This window comes from Polypterus senegalus, chromosome 10 (assembly GCF_016835505.1).
Source record: "Polypterus senegalus isolate Bchr_013 chromosome 10, ASM1683550v1, whole genome shotgun sequence".
NCBI lineage: Eukaryota > Metazoa > Chordata > Cladistia > Polypteriformes > Polypteridae > Polypterus > Polypterus senegalus.
This window is the reverse complement of record NC_053163.1, coordinates 160,120,091-160,137,073: the sequence shown is the minus strand read 5'-3', so window position 1 is coordinate 160,137,073 and position 16,983 is coordinate 160,120,091. Positions and strand designations below refer to the sequence as shown.

General features: G+C 41.8%; 1 protein-coding gene across 7 annotated transcripts in view; it reads right to left on the bottom strand.

Moving 5' to 3' along the window:
* nfic (nuclear factor I/C) overlaps positions 1–16,983 on the bottom strand; it is a 468,411-nt gene that overhangs the window by 146,302 nt on the left and 305,126 nt on the right. For all 7 annotated transcript variants that reach the window (XM_039767143.1, XM_039767140.1, XM_039767145.1 and 4 more), the window contains one exon: positions 9,063–9,134. In XM_039767143.1, coding sequence (XP_039623077.1) covers positions 9,063–9,134 — 72 coding nt within the window. The remainder of the gene's footprint in view (positions 1–9,062; positions 9,135–16,983) is intronic.

The following is a 16,983-nucleotide window of genomic DNA, read 5'->3' as shown; positions in this document are numbered from 1 at the left end:
AGAAAAGCGCTACATAAATGTAATGAATTATTATAATAAGGCTTCTTTATTTTGGGATCTTAAAGTGAGTAAAACGTAAAAATTTATAAGAGCTGAGAGAGCAAGAACTGTGTCTGTCAAAAGTATTCACACGAATGAGAGGTGTGAGGACCATGTGCATGGTTGAATATGGTTTAGAGGAGGGTGGGACTTGATAAAATCTCATGGCAAAAGTCTCGTCTCGTGGGACTTTAAAAAATCTCTCTTAGAAAAAGTCTCATCTCGCCTCAGGATTTCCTTTCATAATAGACAGACATATTCTTATTGTCCTTTTATATATCGTCTCAAGGTACAGACATAGGAGCTGAGCAGCTAAGCATTTCACTGCATATTGTACTGTATAATTTGTATGTGACAAATAAATTTGACTTGATTTGTTTGGGGTGTTCTTGTAGTGTTTTGTATTTTCATTCTGGTTTATTTTCATTTTTTCTAATTAATAGCTTTGTGTTCCCTGTAATTATCTTTATTTAGCGTTTTATCATTTGTTTCCAATTTTGTTGATGCCCAGTCATTCCTTCTAAATTTTTGTGAAGTACTTTGAGCATGGGAAAGGACCTATATGCATAAAATGTATTATTATTATTATTGTTATTCTTAAATCCCTAACTCTGAGGCTCACACTAGAGCATTTCTGTGCCATCAATCTCCCAAAAAAAGCAGGGGGCTGAAAGTCAGAGTTGAAGTCCAAACTCCACACCATTCAGAGCAATGAACAACAGTTCCAAATTCCCCCAAGAGCTAGTGTTTATTTTGTTGGCAGGAGACTTGACTGAAATCACAAAGAGCAGGGCTTTGAAAACATCACAGAAAAAAAAGAAACTCTGACTTGAGAAAAAGAAAGTAAGTGACGTGCTTTCCCAGAGGCCTCTGCTCCTCGAAACAAAGTTACAAAGCAGGAAGGGGATTCACAGGTCTGCTCTTACTGTAAATTGTTTCAAGAGGCTCCAGGAAAACCGTGTGGATCGAGCGTTGATGCAATGTGGCTTCTGTGGTCTTCCTTATTTGTGAAACTGGTGCAGAGGTTCCACCCGTCAACACACTTTGTTTGCGCACACGCAGCCACAAGACAGCTGTTTTCCTGTGTCCCGCTGCCACCACCAGGGAGCTGTCTTCTCAGGCCTAGTGTTTTGTTATATTTTGAATTTTTGGATGATCTGCATTGAGATTCTTTTGGCAATATCATTATGCTGCTCTGTATAAGATATATAAAATAAACTTATAAACTAATTTGATAAGGTGATTCATTTTGCAAAGTACAAAAAGTTAGTGTGTGCCACCCAATTCGGAGTGTTAATAAGTAACATAATGATTTAATTCATGAAGTAGAAGTACACAATAAGCAAGAATAGTTGCATTAAATGTCTGAAATATTCAAATGTGTGTGTTTCAATATAAATGTTAAAGTGTAAATGTTCTCAACATTAAAAGAAATTTGTTATTTGTTACCCTCTGATGAAGGTCCATAGTCCATAGTCCATAGAGGGCTAGATCTCTACTACTCATATTCATTTGACTGTCCTACAAATAGTCTAACACAATACCTCACAAGCTTATACTTGAAATTTGTCATTTCTGTCACTGGGAGTCGCTCTTAGAGGGCTAGGACCACCACTAAAGAATCAAATATCAAAAACTATGACTGTATTCATGATCAGCAACCTCGAAACAGCACCAAATGACATTGCACACATCTAGATCACTGGTCTCAACTTTTCCTGATCCCTCGTGTCCCATGACAGGGTGATCCCCTGAGGTTAATCAATGTGGCCTGCACAACTTGAAGTCCTTATGATCATTTTTATCATAAGGGTGTATTTTCCTACGCAAAGGTGACCTAAAAGGGATCTAGAGAACAAAAAATATGGGAGAAAACATCAAGACGAGTTGAACAGTGTATCATATATGTGGGCTTTCACCTTCAGGAGGTATCACACAAAAAACCTGAAGTGATTACAAAGCACTCAGAAGTAGTTCTTATGAACACATGTGAAAGATCATTGTAAATACAATCTGAGGGTAGAGGGTGATACCAGCACAATCTTGGGTTAATCAAGATATTTCTTTTTTTAGAATTAAGGAAGTTGGTTCTCCTCCTGCCACCACAGGCCAGTGTAAGATACATCCAAACGGTCACCCTAATACATATCAGTAGGAAAGAGAACTTGCAAGGACACCTGGTCCTGTTATTAGGTAGTTGTTGAAAAAACCTTCAGGCTTCTGAATGACCACCTCATGAAGAGTTGCCTGGAAGTACCTGATGGAGCCATTTCAACTGGCCATAGCTCAACAATAATGCTAATGGACTGATATGGCAAGGTCAAAATACAAGAGAGGAATGGTGAGTTTAAGGCCATTTAAATGTGGTCACCAATGGGGCTTCATCAGCAGGCCTAGTGAGAAAAATCCACAAAGTAAATGACCATTCGATAAAGGTCTTTGGAGCTATGAGAAGTCCAGCGTTGGATAATCTCACAAGCCTAACAGGATGGTACAACCAAAGATGTCCTGGTCATCTGGTAAGAGAAGATGCTGTTATGAAATAAGACCATACAGTGTGTATAAAAAAACAACCGGAACTGATGCAACCACTTGGTGTTAGAAATCCCATCAGTAGTTCAATGAAGAGCACCTGTCTGAGGTTTCAACCGATGGTGTCTGAAAGATCCAGACATGTGGTGAGTCAGTAAGGTGGTCTAACATAAAACTCAAGCAACTTTGTGTAAAGAGCAAGTCAGAGAATGGAGACAAGAAACTCTCCAAGTCGCTAAATATTCAGTTAAATTAAACATTAAGAAATGGAAAGAGTATGTCACAGCTTTATATCTGAGAAAGTAGGTATTCCACAAAAACTGAGAAAAACGAGACCTTTGCGAACTACGAAGGAGTCACAATCTACAGTGGCAGACACTGGAGAAATGGGGCAGAAAACAATTGTATCCGGGTGCTTGACCAGTCACAGCTTTATGGGAGAGTGACAACAGAGAAAAAAAAATGCACATGACACTACAGGTATAGTTTGCCAGAAGACAGGAAAAATGCTCTGTGGGTTGATGAGACCAAGATGTCAGCTTTTTGGCTATTGGACTTATCACATATGTGTGATTGAGAGGCAGCTAAAGGGCCTGAATTATAGTAGTACCACGCCTGACCAGGGGATGGCAAGCTGCACTGACCTCCTCTCTCAGTCCTCTGCAGACCATCCATGGGAAATGCCGCCAGGTACCGGTGCCATTGATGACGGCACTTCCGGTCCTGATGATGTCACTTCCTGTCCCAGCCTTTAAAGCTGCCATACTCTCACTCCCTCATCAGTTCTGTTCTGGACTCCAACCTGAATACAACTGCCCTAAACCTTTTTTGATGTCTTCATGTTATTCTTGTGACAGACTAAACACCATCTTTGAACACTGCGCATTACCACAAGCACACCATATCGATTGGGAAGTATGTGGTAACAGTATCAGGCTGTGGGAATGCTTGTCTGCAGTAGCCGCTGCAAGGCTTATGAGGGTCAAATGAATGCAGCAAAATACGGGGAACTCCTGCAGGAAGACACCTTGAGAGAAGACCAGAAAGACAATGGGCCCAAGCATAAAGCCAAAGGTACACAGGAATGGCTGCAAAATAACAAAGATCTCAATCCAATTGAGAATTTGTGTCTGGACTTGACAAAGGATGTTCACTCACAATCACCAAGACACTTGACAGAGCCTGAGCAGTTTAGCAAAGAAGAATGGAGGAAAAAATGGCAGCGCCGACAGAGAAATATCTGATCAGACAGACTCAAGGCTATTATGTCAGCCATCTACTAAATGCTGACTTGAAGGGGGTTGTGGCCAGGCGCAGGTCACGCCAAAGTAAAAGTTGGGATGCCAACCTAAACATTCGAATAAAAAATGAATGCCTCGTGGCAATTGTGCATCCTGCCCTCAGGCTCAATTAAAACAAACAGCTTTGGCTCTTGCCGCTGATTTAGGATCTATCAGACAGGAGCTCGGTCTGGCGGGTCACTTTGGTCACAAAAAGGTGTCTCCTTCTGGGCAGCTGGTAAACTGGAAGGGACGGGGCTAAATGCCCTCACTGGGCAGTTTCTTGAACAGTGTGAAGAGAAGGAGAAGAGAAGATAATGACAGCAGCAGCTCAACTTCTCATCCCGGTGGATTATCACACACCTCGATCAAGCCCAGGAGGAGATCCTCAGGCTCACATGCATGACACGGTGAATACTTACACCATCAATTACTTGGTGTTTTATGTTTGTAATTGGCGGCACGGTGGTGCAGTGGGTAGCGCTGCTGCCTCGCAGTTAGGAGACCCGGGTTTGCTTCCCGGGTCCTTCCTGTGTGGAGTTTGCATGTTTTCCCCGTGTCTGCGTGGGTTTCCTTCCAAAGATATGCAGGTTAGGTAAACTGGCAATCTTGGTGTGTGTGCCCTGTGGGGGGCTGGCACCATGCCTTGGGTCTGTTTCCTGCCTTGTGCCCTGTGTTGGCTGGGATTGGCTCTAGCAGACCCCCGTGACCCTGCAGTTAGGATATAGCGGGTTGGATAATGGATGGACGGATGTATTATTGAATTAATTGTGTCAATTTTCATGTATTTTTGGTGTTATTTGAGCAAAAAGGGTACTTATTGTTGGGTGCCAAGGAAGCTTAAGATGTTTTCCATTTAAAATAATATTCATTTTGTGTTAGTGTTACAGAAATTCAACTTACTTTATATGAACAACATATCATCACATAAGAGGTGAACCTTCACTAAGGCCAACAGCAGTCATTATTCTCTGAAAAATCACCAACAAGCCAATCAGAACACGGCCTGTAAACCTGCTTTCAAACAAACTTTGTAGTCGTATATATAAAATAAAACAACAGGGTGACTCTAAGGTCAGGATGCTAAACGGGTTTAGTTCTACTATTATTCAATTATACACGTAGTTCTACTGAAGCTCAGGTCTCAACAGAGTGAACAGAAGATGTGCCGAGTGCCATCTCTCTCTTATCCCATTTCTGCAGATATTACAGTAGGTTTGCACAGCTGCTGCCAATGTCACATGGCGCTGAATTTAAAGTGACTCCTGGAACGTGTCTGCACCTCTTATGACTGTTGTATGTGGAGTCAGAGCGGCAGACAACATCTGCAAATAAACACAGTGGCCCAGGAAAGGGCAAAAATAGAAACTCCCAAATTATGCATTATCAGGCCACTCAATTAAAGGTATTTAAAGTGCTACAAAAGTCCTCTAAATGGTTCCACATGTTCATTGCTGTTGGCGCCGTTGTGCAAGCTCCACTCTTGTCTTTAGCTGCATTAACATAGCTCTCCAAATCTCCACTATTAAAACTCATGTGCACTTGAGAGGTTTCCATTAAATCACTTCTTGGTCCGGAAGACAAAAGCTGAATAAAGTAGGCGAGTGGGCACAATGGTAGGGAAAGGACTGATCAAAAGTTGCTATTTGCCATAACGTAGTCAGAATGGGTAATATTAGCCTCGTCTGTGCTATGGTCCCACTCTCATGCTCACTCCGTAACGGCTGTGGAAGATGTGACTGCTTTCAAATGTTTAAGAAGGGTAACACAGACCTTTGATGAGAACAGGCCACTCAGTAAGCTCACAAACGTCTGTTAGCTTAACATCCCCTAGTGACACCAAATGAAGAGTCGAAAGCAGATCTGGCCCTTGAACCTTTCTAAAGTGGCCCAATGTGTTACATATGGCCTGCAATGTTAGTTCATTTTCTCAAAGACCACCCCCCCCACCTTATGTTAATCTCATAAATAAATTGTGTTCTTATATAATCGGGTTACATTTATACCTGCCATTAAAATGCGTCTTTAGTGTCCGCTTCTATTTAGCAGTGTAGCACATCACACTGCGGCGACTAACCCTTAGCTGGCATGAAAACTTGCTACTTATATTGATGCAGCAACTAAAAGTAAAAAGATGGTGACATGTCACACTGCCATAAAGAACTTGAGTGCCTTAGCATGATGGCAAAGATATGACCATCTCATGGGAGACCATACGACAATTTCACTGACCCCGCTGCTGGAACTCCTCTCACACAGGTGTCAGCGCTGGCCACCCTCCCATGGCTTACCCGACTTGTCTTTTCTGAGTACTTGATTGTTGTATACGTAGTTAGAAAATGTCTTTGCATTTCCACTCATGGTAAATGTTACTAACATCTATTTATGTGCTCGTTTCGGTCCCATGGCGTCTGGTAGCTTTCCTCACCCGTTGTAACACCCAAGAGAAGTTGAGAAAGAGAGAAGTCACTGTCAAGAGAGGTGTGAGGCAAAATATACAATCGTGAGGAGTAGAGAGGCACCCATGTATATTGCTTATTGAGACAATGTGGCGGTTGTTATATATGTTCATATATTCCAAACTGCGTTGTGTATGTAAAGTGTTATTTATGGATCTAAGGGAATGTTCAGCTATACAATCACACCATTTGTTCACGTTTTTACACTTCTCTTTAGGAAGAAATTGCTATCCTTCAGCCAGGCTGGGGTTCAAATTCCTTTTTTAACGTCTTTTTGGTCATTTTTAAAACTTTTGTTGATGCTGATGATGTTGATCATTTAGTTTCTAGTTGTCTACATATCTTGTGCTATGTTCCGTGTGTCTTATGGGTGTTTCCCCACCTGCCTATCACTGTCAAGTGGCTGCATTCTCCCCTATAAAGATGAGGACAGTCCCAGTCCGTTGCAGTTCATTTGATTTCACTTGATGGTTTTGATCGAGTTTTACTGATTATTGTAATTTTTTGTAATTTTCTGGATTTGTGACCTTTGCAGTCTTTTTTTTTTTTTTTTTTACCATTCTTGCTTGATTTGTGTTTTTGGACTGCCTATTTCAGGCAACTCTTGACGTGCATTTCTTACTCCTTGGAGCTTTTTCTTAAGAAGAACACAAAAGAAATTATTCATTTATAAAGAATCTCTGTCTGCCCTTTGTGTATGTATACAAGCTGAACGTTACTGGACTCTTATTCTTGTGGGGGCTTTTTGCTACATTATGTTAACACTTTATGTTAAGTTCATGGTAGAATTACACATACAAAATGAACTCAGTGGCACTTGGTGTCATTCCCTTTAAAGTAATAGCTGATACCAACTTCACTTATTCCATTCATAATTTTAAACACATCTTATAATCCTATAATAAAATCATTCAGCCCCTACACATCTTCCTTGCCATTGGCTGGTCCAGGATTATACGAATACTTTTTTGGTAGACCACCTGGACCCACTGCAGTTTGTCCACCTGAGAAAAATTGGAGTGGAGGATGCAATTATTTAACTGCTCCACAGGGCTTATTCTCACCTGGACAAAGCTGGCAGCACTGTTAGGATGATATTTTAAGGTTTCTCCAGGGCCTTCAATCCCATCCAGCCATCCATGTTAAGGGGTAAACTCAGTGAAATGCAGGTGGATAAGCCTATGATGACCTGGAAAATGGACTTCCTGTGGGGCAGACCACAGAGTGTGTGAAACTGAAGGACTGTGTGAGTAACACTGGAGCACCACGAGGAACAGGCCTGTACGCTCTGCTCTTCACTCTGTACACCTTCAACTACAAATGGAACACCAGGGCATATCACTTGTACAAAGTCTCAGATGATTCTGCACTTACGGGGTGTTTTGATAAGGGGATGAGGCAAAGGAGAGGAGTCAGGTGGAGACATAAATTTCTTGGTGCAGAAAGAATTGTCTGCAACCTAACATCAGCAAAACTAAGGAGTTGCTTATTGGGTTTCACCACACCAAAGGGTGTCTATGTCTGCTCACAGTTCAGGAGTAGATGTGGAGGTGTTGAACTGGTACAAGTACTTGGGGTCCCTATTTATGACAGGTTGGACTGGTCTCATAACACAGAGGGACTATAGAAGAAATGGCAGAGGAGGCTAATTTTTTCTTAGAAGACTGCATTCCTTTAATGTGGGTAGTGACATCTTCTACAACCCTGTGAAGGCCAGTGTTTGGGGTGCTGGACCAATAACGTGACTTTACTGGACACCCTCTCAACATGCTAGAGGTGGCAGATGACGAGAGAATGAAGTCAAAAATTCCGAGTATCCTATCTATGACACACAAACACAGAGGATTTCCAGTCAACACATTATTCAGCAGGAGTTTGTCAATAAACAATATGGGAGTCCTTTATACCAACAGCAATACACCTGTAGAGCGCCTCACTGGGACTGGGACAGCTCCTTTATATCTTAAGCCAAGTCAGAAGTTTTCTTTCTTTTTACTCATTCTGGTGTGTATGTCAGAAGGGGTTGTTAATATTTTTTGATTGACTTTCTATAAAAAGCCAAATTCACCCTGGATACAAATAAAGTTAGTTAGTTTTTTTAGTTTCTCTAATTGGCTAATCATCTCTCACCTCTTCACCACCTAACAGCAAATGTGTGGTGAGTGTATTTGTGCAAAAATGGCTGCCTTGGCATCATCCAGGTGGATGCTACACATTAGTGGTGGCTGAAGTGGCGTCACACTCACTATGTAAAGTGCTTTGAGTAGTGAGAAAATCATTATACACAGTAAGTGTAAAGAACTCTGTCGATCTATCTATCATATAGTGCCTTTCATCCATCTATCTATCTATTTATCTATTATATAGTGCCTTACACTTCTATCTATCTGGTTGGGCTGGCTGAACATTGCCCACACATTAATTCTTAGCTATTAAGTTCTTCTAACGGCTCAGCACTAGACCAGTGATGTCAGTGGCTCGATCTTTTATTGACAATTCTTACAAAAATGACTTCATTGATATGCATTTAAAAGATAGCAACATGTGGCTGTTTCCCCTTTAAACTTACCTGTGATAGGTGAACCTAACTGACATGTGGTAAGCACATCTCATTTTTTACACAATTAAACAACATCGGGATTTCCTTGGTTCACAGTGACCATTGATTTTTATTTGGCTCCCTCGTGAAGCAGGCAGGCTCATGTAAAAGTTGACTAAAACATTCTTTGGGAATGTCACTGATGCCACTTACCCAATGAGGCTGTCTTGCTGTCCTCCTGATCGGAGCCAATGCCAGTTCTGGGGCTGCTGCTCTGCTCGGATTCTGTAAAACAAAAACAAGGACAAATGTCTCATTAGACACTATAAAGTGTAATAACAATGTCAAAAGAACACACCCAAGATGGAAGAAATGGCAGCCAGGACACACTGTCACTATATTTGATGGAAGATGTCCACTTGAGCCACTGATTGGATTTACAGGGCGAGTTTCAGGCAGCAGCTCCCCACATCTCTCCATGGAGAGTATTCAGTGTTAACTCAGTGAAGGTTTGAAATACAATTCTGTGCAAAAAGTGAAGATGCTTTCAAAAATAATGAAATGAAGTTTTCAAATATCAACACATTTAGTATGAAAAGCATGGATCAGTAAAAAGCAGAGTCAAATCAATATTTGGTGTGACCATCCAAAACAAAGCCAGGGGGCAGTAGAGGCTAACAATTCACTCTTCACTGAGACTGCCTGTGTGCGGCTCACCACATGCCACCAAATCACAAGCGTGAAAAGTTTAAAGAAGAGCTTCAGAATGCTAAGGAGATGCTGGCAGGGTGAGGGCAGGTGGTGTCTCCAACTCTGACGTGCTCAATGGCACCGACAATAAAAGGGTTTGCCCTGCCGATCAGGGAAACCTGGTAGAAGAGGAAGAAGAAGAGATTCAAACAGGAAGCACTTCTTCACACAGTGAAGCGCCGGTTAGGTGCTAGAAGCTCTCCTCTTAGTCATGAATACGACAAGAAGAAGAAAGTGAAGAAGATGACATTGCATTTATAAAACACCTTGAGACACTGAAAGTGCTTCACACAGAGAGAGGTGGGCCACTCCAGTCACCACCAATGTGCAGCATTCACTTGGATGATGTGTGAGCAGCCATTCTGCACCCACACGCTCACCACATTAGCTATTAGGTGGTGAAGAGCAGAGAATGACAGACAACCAAATAAAGATTGGGGGATGATTAGGAGAAAAGAATGACTAAGACATGATGGCCAATGTGGCCTGGACATCGGGAAACAAACTGGAAACACTGGTGTGATTCTTGAGCAGGTCAGCTGTCAGCTGAATAGAAGAGCGGTGATACCCAAACACATGTGAAGTGTCATGTCACATGTTCATTTTACCTTTGAGTTTCATGACCTCGCTTTACACCCTGTTAGTCAGATGATCCTATCTACTAAAGGCGCTGTATAAAATGAAGAATTCACTCCCTTCATACAATGTGAATGGATGCTATGAATGTCACATTGCAATATCACCTATTTTGTTTTGTTATCAAATTTTTATTAAGTAAACTAGGTGGCTTTGCCCTCTGGTCGCCAACCACCCGGCCTGCACTACACGCCAGCCACTTTGCGTCTCTGCCACTCGCGTATTTGAATTTCACTTTCACCAAACAACAAATCTTTTAATTCTCGCGGATCGGCCTCTTCATTGGGAATAAACACTACTTTTCTCTGATGGCAACACGAATTAGACAATCTACAAGTCACCAACTTAAAGTTTAAAGCCAAACAATATCTACATACTTCTGTCATATCACCTATGTTTGTATATTCAATCTCTTTTCGCTATTCCACTATTTCACTGAGTAATAATTTGTTTGTTTGTGCTAATGCGATCTTTACTATAATTTTTTTGAGTCTTTCAAATTTTAGTACTTCCATTATCCCTAACCTGCTCTGTATGTGTATCGCGCCAACGTTTCTGAACCTCTTCACGACGTTCTACTTTGTCATCTACTCTTTGTCTTTTATTTCCGACCCTGCTTGGAGCGGAGAGCGCAGGAACTGTGTCTGACCATAACATTCACACGAATGAGAAGTGATTGGACTGTGGGTGTGATTATAAATGTCTGAGAGGAGGGCGGGACTTGTCAAAATCTCTTGCCAATAAGTCTCATCTCACAGGACCTGAAATGATCTCTCGCGAGAGTTGAAATTATCATCCCAGGATTTCCATTTATAATAGAGAGATATGCAAATACAAGTTTCAGTAAATCAAACGTAACCATGAACATGTCAATACAAAACAAAACATCCAACCCATCGCCCCCAAGTTAATCATTGCAGCTGCACACGGGACCTACTATAGTAACTGGCCGTTAAATAAAGCTCCCATCCAGGTGGGTTCAAAACAAGTGGGATACAGGATTGCCACTCAGATACAATAAGAGGTGAGGCAAGATGACCCCAAACTGAATAGATGACAATATGCTAGCATTACGAGGCAGCTCAGCCCCAGTGATTGCCACTAATTCTAGCAGCAGATAGCTCAAGAAGCATACAGCTGTAAAATGAGGATTTCCAGAAGCAAAAGGACTGAGAGTCAGGAGATCTCAAACTTAAAACTCTGGCTAACTTTGTAGTGATTGTGCCCAAACAGAACATTCTGCTGCAAAGGGGGAAAGAGCAGAAAGAACCGAAAGAAGGAAAATTTGAGGAGTACATGGACCATTACAGGATGAGACAGAAGAAAGAAACTGCGGCAGACAAAAGGCTGAAACATTAGGATATTCCCAGTATGGGCAGTAGACGCGAACATTCTGAGAAACAGCTGGGGTATCAACCGGGTCACCTCGTTTAATTAGAACAAGAAAAATGCCTGTTAGGACCCAAATGACAAATGAAAATATCTGACTTTTCTCTGTGAGAGCAAAATAAGGTTGGATCTCTGGTTCTTCTTGAGCGTCAAGTCAGAATGCGACAGCAACCTATTTGGGAGTCACTTTCTTTTTATATTGTCAGGAAAGGAAGGGGAGCATCCTCAAGACTGAGCGGCTCTTTGACGCTGCAGGGAAAGGAGAAGATACTGTTACGAGTCTGTGCCCCTCTTGTCTCACGCTATTACTGCATACCTCCACAGGGCCTGGATGGAGCTCCCCACACGCCAATATATTACAACTGGTACTGAAAAAAATACCAAAAAAAAAAACAATAACTCTTAAAGGGGTACAATTCCACTACTGGAAAGAAACACCCATCTAGACCCCTTTCCACTACACCAGGGAACGTTTTAACAATGATGAAAACTACACAGGGGAAAAACAGACTTCGAGGTACTGGAAGGGAACTGGTACAGGGGACTCCTCTGCTTTGACGGAGTGTGGTGTGGTGATGGTGTGTTGCATCAAAGGGGCTGGAGTGGGACATTTGGGATTGTGAGTTATACCAGCTGGTGTCGATACTGAAGTCAAATTATTCACATTGATCCAACACTAATTCTCAGTATATCTGTAAAAAAGCACCTGGGGGTTTAGAAGAGTAAAGAGAGCAGAGGGGATTGTTAGAAAGGTCCAGAAGTAAACATTTACAGGGAAGTGACACACAGGCAATGTCAAATTTGAATGGTCTATGCCAGATGAGTGGGATTTCAAGAGGGGAAAAAAGTGATGTTCCTAAAAATCAGGTTGCAATCAAGAGGTGCAGGCAGAGATCGATCAACTTCCCGAACTGACTGAATGGGCTTAGGACTTGAAGGCAGCCTTGTGTAAAAGTAGCAGAGACGGACTATCTGACCTGAGGCTGGGATTTAAGATCTTGTTTAATGTCACTTTTGATTCCTTAATTTATGTATTTAATGTTCATTTGTTGTTTTGCTTTTTTCTACATTTCTATGCAGCCTGTGTTATATACCATGTATTGTAGGGGTGGTTCCCCAAGAGGTAAGGCCACCTGCCAATCACTGCCCTATAAATTGGAGGGCCTCCCACAGTTCCTGGGGGTTCATTTCGAATGCGCTAGGGAGTGGAATGTTTACTTGCGTTTTGCTTTGCTTTGTTTTAATTTGCGATTTCTTGGATTTTTAAACCTGTGCTCTGTTTTTGACTTTGTCTTAAGATTCTGTACTGGGACTGTTTGTTGTGTATTGCCTTGTCTCCTCAGGCAATTCCTTTAGTGTTCTAAGGACCTTCTTGTACTACAAAGCATGAGGTGAGACACAAAAATAACCAGACTGGTAAAAAACTAAAATATTTATTGCTGAATTCCAGCATTCTAAACAGTGTCACCTTCTCTATACCCCCCTCCCGATCTCTACACCGCTCAATACGTGTCTCCCATTGATTGAAACAGTGCTGGAAGTCTTCTTGCTTGAGGCTCTTCAACAGGCTTGCCGTTTCTGTCTTCACTTCATCCATTGAAGAAAAATGTGTTCCCTTCAGATCACGGTTGATTTTCAGAAACAAGTAAAAATCACAGGGTGCTAAATCGGGCGAATATGGAGAATGATCGAGGACAGGAATGTTTTTGTCAGTCACAAACTGCTTTACAGTAAAAGAGAAAATTCACAAGAAGTTTGATGTTGATGTGTAGGAGGAGATAAAGTTTTATGATACACGTCCGGCCGACCTCCAGATGCTCTTCCAAGAAAACCCCAATGCCAGTCTGGTTATTTTTGTAGCTCACCTCGTATTTTTGTTAAAAATAAATCTTTTATTGTGTTAAGATTATTTGAGGCCCCTTTTGATTCTAGTCATTTTATGTTGACAATAATCCACCCTAGAGGGCAATTTTAGTATTTATGGAACTTGTGTGCAGACAATGAGTAAAAGTTAAATGAAGGTAAGGGGAGAGAAAAGAAGAAAGAGGAGGATGGAATCAAAAATATGGAGCTCATGACTGAAATGTTCATCATAAATCTCACCAAGGGTCAAGATGACACCTTCTGCCCAGCCCGGGACTGAGATAAGGTTAACTTCTATACGGAGACTGCGGTTAATAAAAATATAAATGCGGACCTGGGGAGGGACCATCATGTTCATCTACTTTTCAGCAAACTGTGGATGCATAATAGATGAATGGACCTAATTTAAGGAACTGCTGTTTTCAATTCATGGAAGTGAGGAAGTGAGAGAGATCTGGGGTGGACCAGGTTAGATTTAATCGAAAACCAGGATGAAGGGTTTCCAGGAATAACCATCCAGCTGCAAACAGATCTCAAAGTTAATGCCTAGTGATATACAGTAATTTAAAAATCAGGCAGCCATCCACCAACAGACCTGTCATGTGCTAAGTTTGTGAGTTTGACGGGGGTCTACACTATCAATCATTTTGTGGTGCTCTGCCAGTCCGGCTAATATTTAGGCTCATTTCTGTTTTGGACTTGTATCTTAGGAGAGAAAGCCCCCTTATAGAGGCGGCAAATAGAATTCAGGACACACGGCTGTAGGGCCAGCCATCATTACAGCAGGTACACACTATGGAAGCTATCAAGAACACAGGGAGAACATGCAGTCCAAACCACAGCTCTTTCCGCAGCCATACATTCCATGAAAATGAAACATGTGGCAGGGCATCGTCCAATCATTTGGCCTTTTCAATTTCCAAAACAACTTGAAGTCAAGAAAAACCAGAATATGAGTACAGGTAGAGAGGCTAAAACAAACTAACAGGACGGCTGACTGGTTTATTCCTTTCCCAAAGAGACATACGGACCTTGAAATGAAGTGATGTATCCACCATACAGCTTCTGGGCTATTAGGAGACGCAGCACACAGAAGATAGACCAAGGCAGGGGGAAAGGTGGCCGGGGTCACTTGTGTGGCTCTTAAATAAACGGAAAGACAGCTGGACCTGTCAAGCCGCCAGAGATAGGACCTGCCAGGGAAGATGCCATTTGTCTTCCTTCCCTGATGATAGCTGCCTGCTTCTTGTCGCTAAGCCTCACTTCCAGCCAGTCGTCCATCTGACCTGCTTCTACAGGAATAAACTGTAAAGGCCAAAGCCTTCTAGGACAGGTGTTTCCAATCTGCATTTTGGGAAACCCATGTGTCTACAGGTTTTGGTTCCAACGAGTCAAACATTTTTCCTCAAAGAGATCAAATTGCTTAATGCTGTCCTGACTCAGCAGGAAAACAGGATAACTGATTTTGTGAGTAAACCGGGAGAAGTGAGCAAAAGGCAAAACAAAAGAAAATAACCCAGACAAGAGGACTAATAACAGGAAATAAGTCTTAAACCAGGCAACACAAGAAGAGAAAACACACAACAGATCAAAATGAAATGAAGGGTTTTACCTGCAGACTGGGTTAAGATTCATAGTGAAAGGATGACCTTTTACGCCGGTTGTTGATTAAGTCACGGTCATGACCCTGGAGACCCAGCCTATAGAAACGAGGGACGTGACCCTGACAATGATACACAATATGGCTTCTCTTAAAGGAAAAGGCTCCAAAGCTTCTGTCTTCAGCCTAAATCATGACAAACGCAGTGTCCCTTAAACATTTTTTCTTCTTGCAACCCAATTTAGCCCTTCTGTATGTCTGTGAGACCCAGTCCATAAAGACCAGATCTGAGCAGGTTGGTGTTTGGGGGTGTGAGTGTGTCCCTTGCAGATTCGGAAGTGACAGCCATAACACCACGAAACAATCTGCAATGGTAAGTTATGAACCAGCACAACCCAAAAGGCAGTTTAATGAGCTGGTCATTTATCCTGCATTTCAAAATGAGCAGAATTAGGAGATTTACATTATGTTGCAGAAAAAATCTAACACACACACACACATATTACATTATTAAAGTCTAACAATATCATACTTTAAAATGCACAGAAGCTGTCTAAGCCAGTCCTTGCCGGAGGGAACATTTACAACTTAGTAGATGTGATGAAAATTTCTCTGGTCATCTGTGATGGGGAGGGGGACAGGTGACAAGTGGGGGCCAGGTGTGCAGGGACACTTTACTTTCTATTAGTAATCAACTCCCCCAAACCAACCAGCTGCTGCCAATACTGAGCAGGCTCTGCACGGGTGGTAACACGATTCTATAGCGGACTCCTCAGGAGGAGACGGGCCTGGCATTTGCTGGACACTTTTAGCTGATCATCAGTGTAGCTGCCAGGGTCCAAAATAAGTGAAAATGGGTTTTTGGAATAAAGTGAACATTTTATGCTAATAAAACTCTTTGCAATGAATGAATATGTATCTGATCACTCGGCACAATAACATAAAAACAATGTGAATTGCCACCACAAGACCAGAAGCCGCAAATTTTGCAAAACACAACATTTGTGTCACTGCCAAAACTTTTAGCCACTACTGTAGGCATGTGGGCACAGCAAGCTTAACAACTGCAGCTACTGGGTCACGTCAACTTAATGAATTCATTTTACATGATTAGGAAACACAGGGGAAGACAAAACACACAACTCTATGATGACCTTTCAGTACACTTTCGAATTTCCAGAGTCTCATGAGCTTGCTGCATTCTTGGAGTCAATTAACTCGTCCAAATGCTTTCTAGGTACGGCAAGTTCATCTGACATCCTGGCACTTCATTTTTCTGTTTTTCAATTCTGTTGTAGAAGGACAGGTACGGGGCAGCAGAGAGAGAGACCCGTGCTCTGTTTGCACAGTCCAAAACACTCGCTTTCATTCCTTCCTTGAAGCCGCATTGTGTACATTGTACTTGCAGCATTGTTTGTGTCGACAGATGACTGTGCCCTTCTGCTCCTCCACAAAGTTGCATACCTCCCTGCCTTGCCTAACTTTGCCATTCAGTACAAGCAGTGGAGAAATATGGGGTGACTTGGGTCTTGCTTGAAGTCTCCAGCAACTTTTATACTTATACTAGGGGGGCAAACCCCAGTTGTGTCCTGGTAGGCCCTGGTAGGCTGCTTAGGTTGCGCCTTGAATGAAATAAATTCATTGTAAATATTTCAAACAATGTTTGAAGATTTCCAACTATCTGGAGTTTCTAAATTCTAGACAATGCCGTTGCGTAATCAACATCAGACTATCTAATTAAAAACCACAACTTTTTTGATATTTTAGATTAGAATTTAAAAATAGAATAAGAATCTGAAAATCTAACATCACATTAAAGTTCGATAAATTCTGAAACTAATGATACCAAACATATATATGTAGGTTTTACAATAAGCCCGATTTAAAGTGTGACAA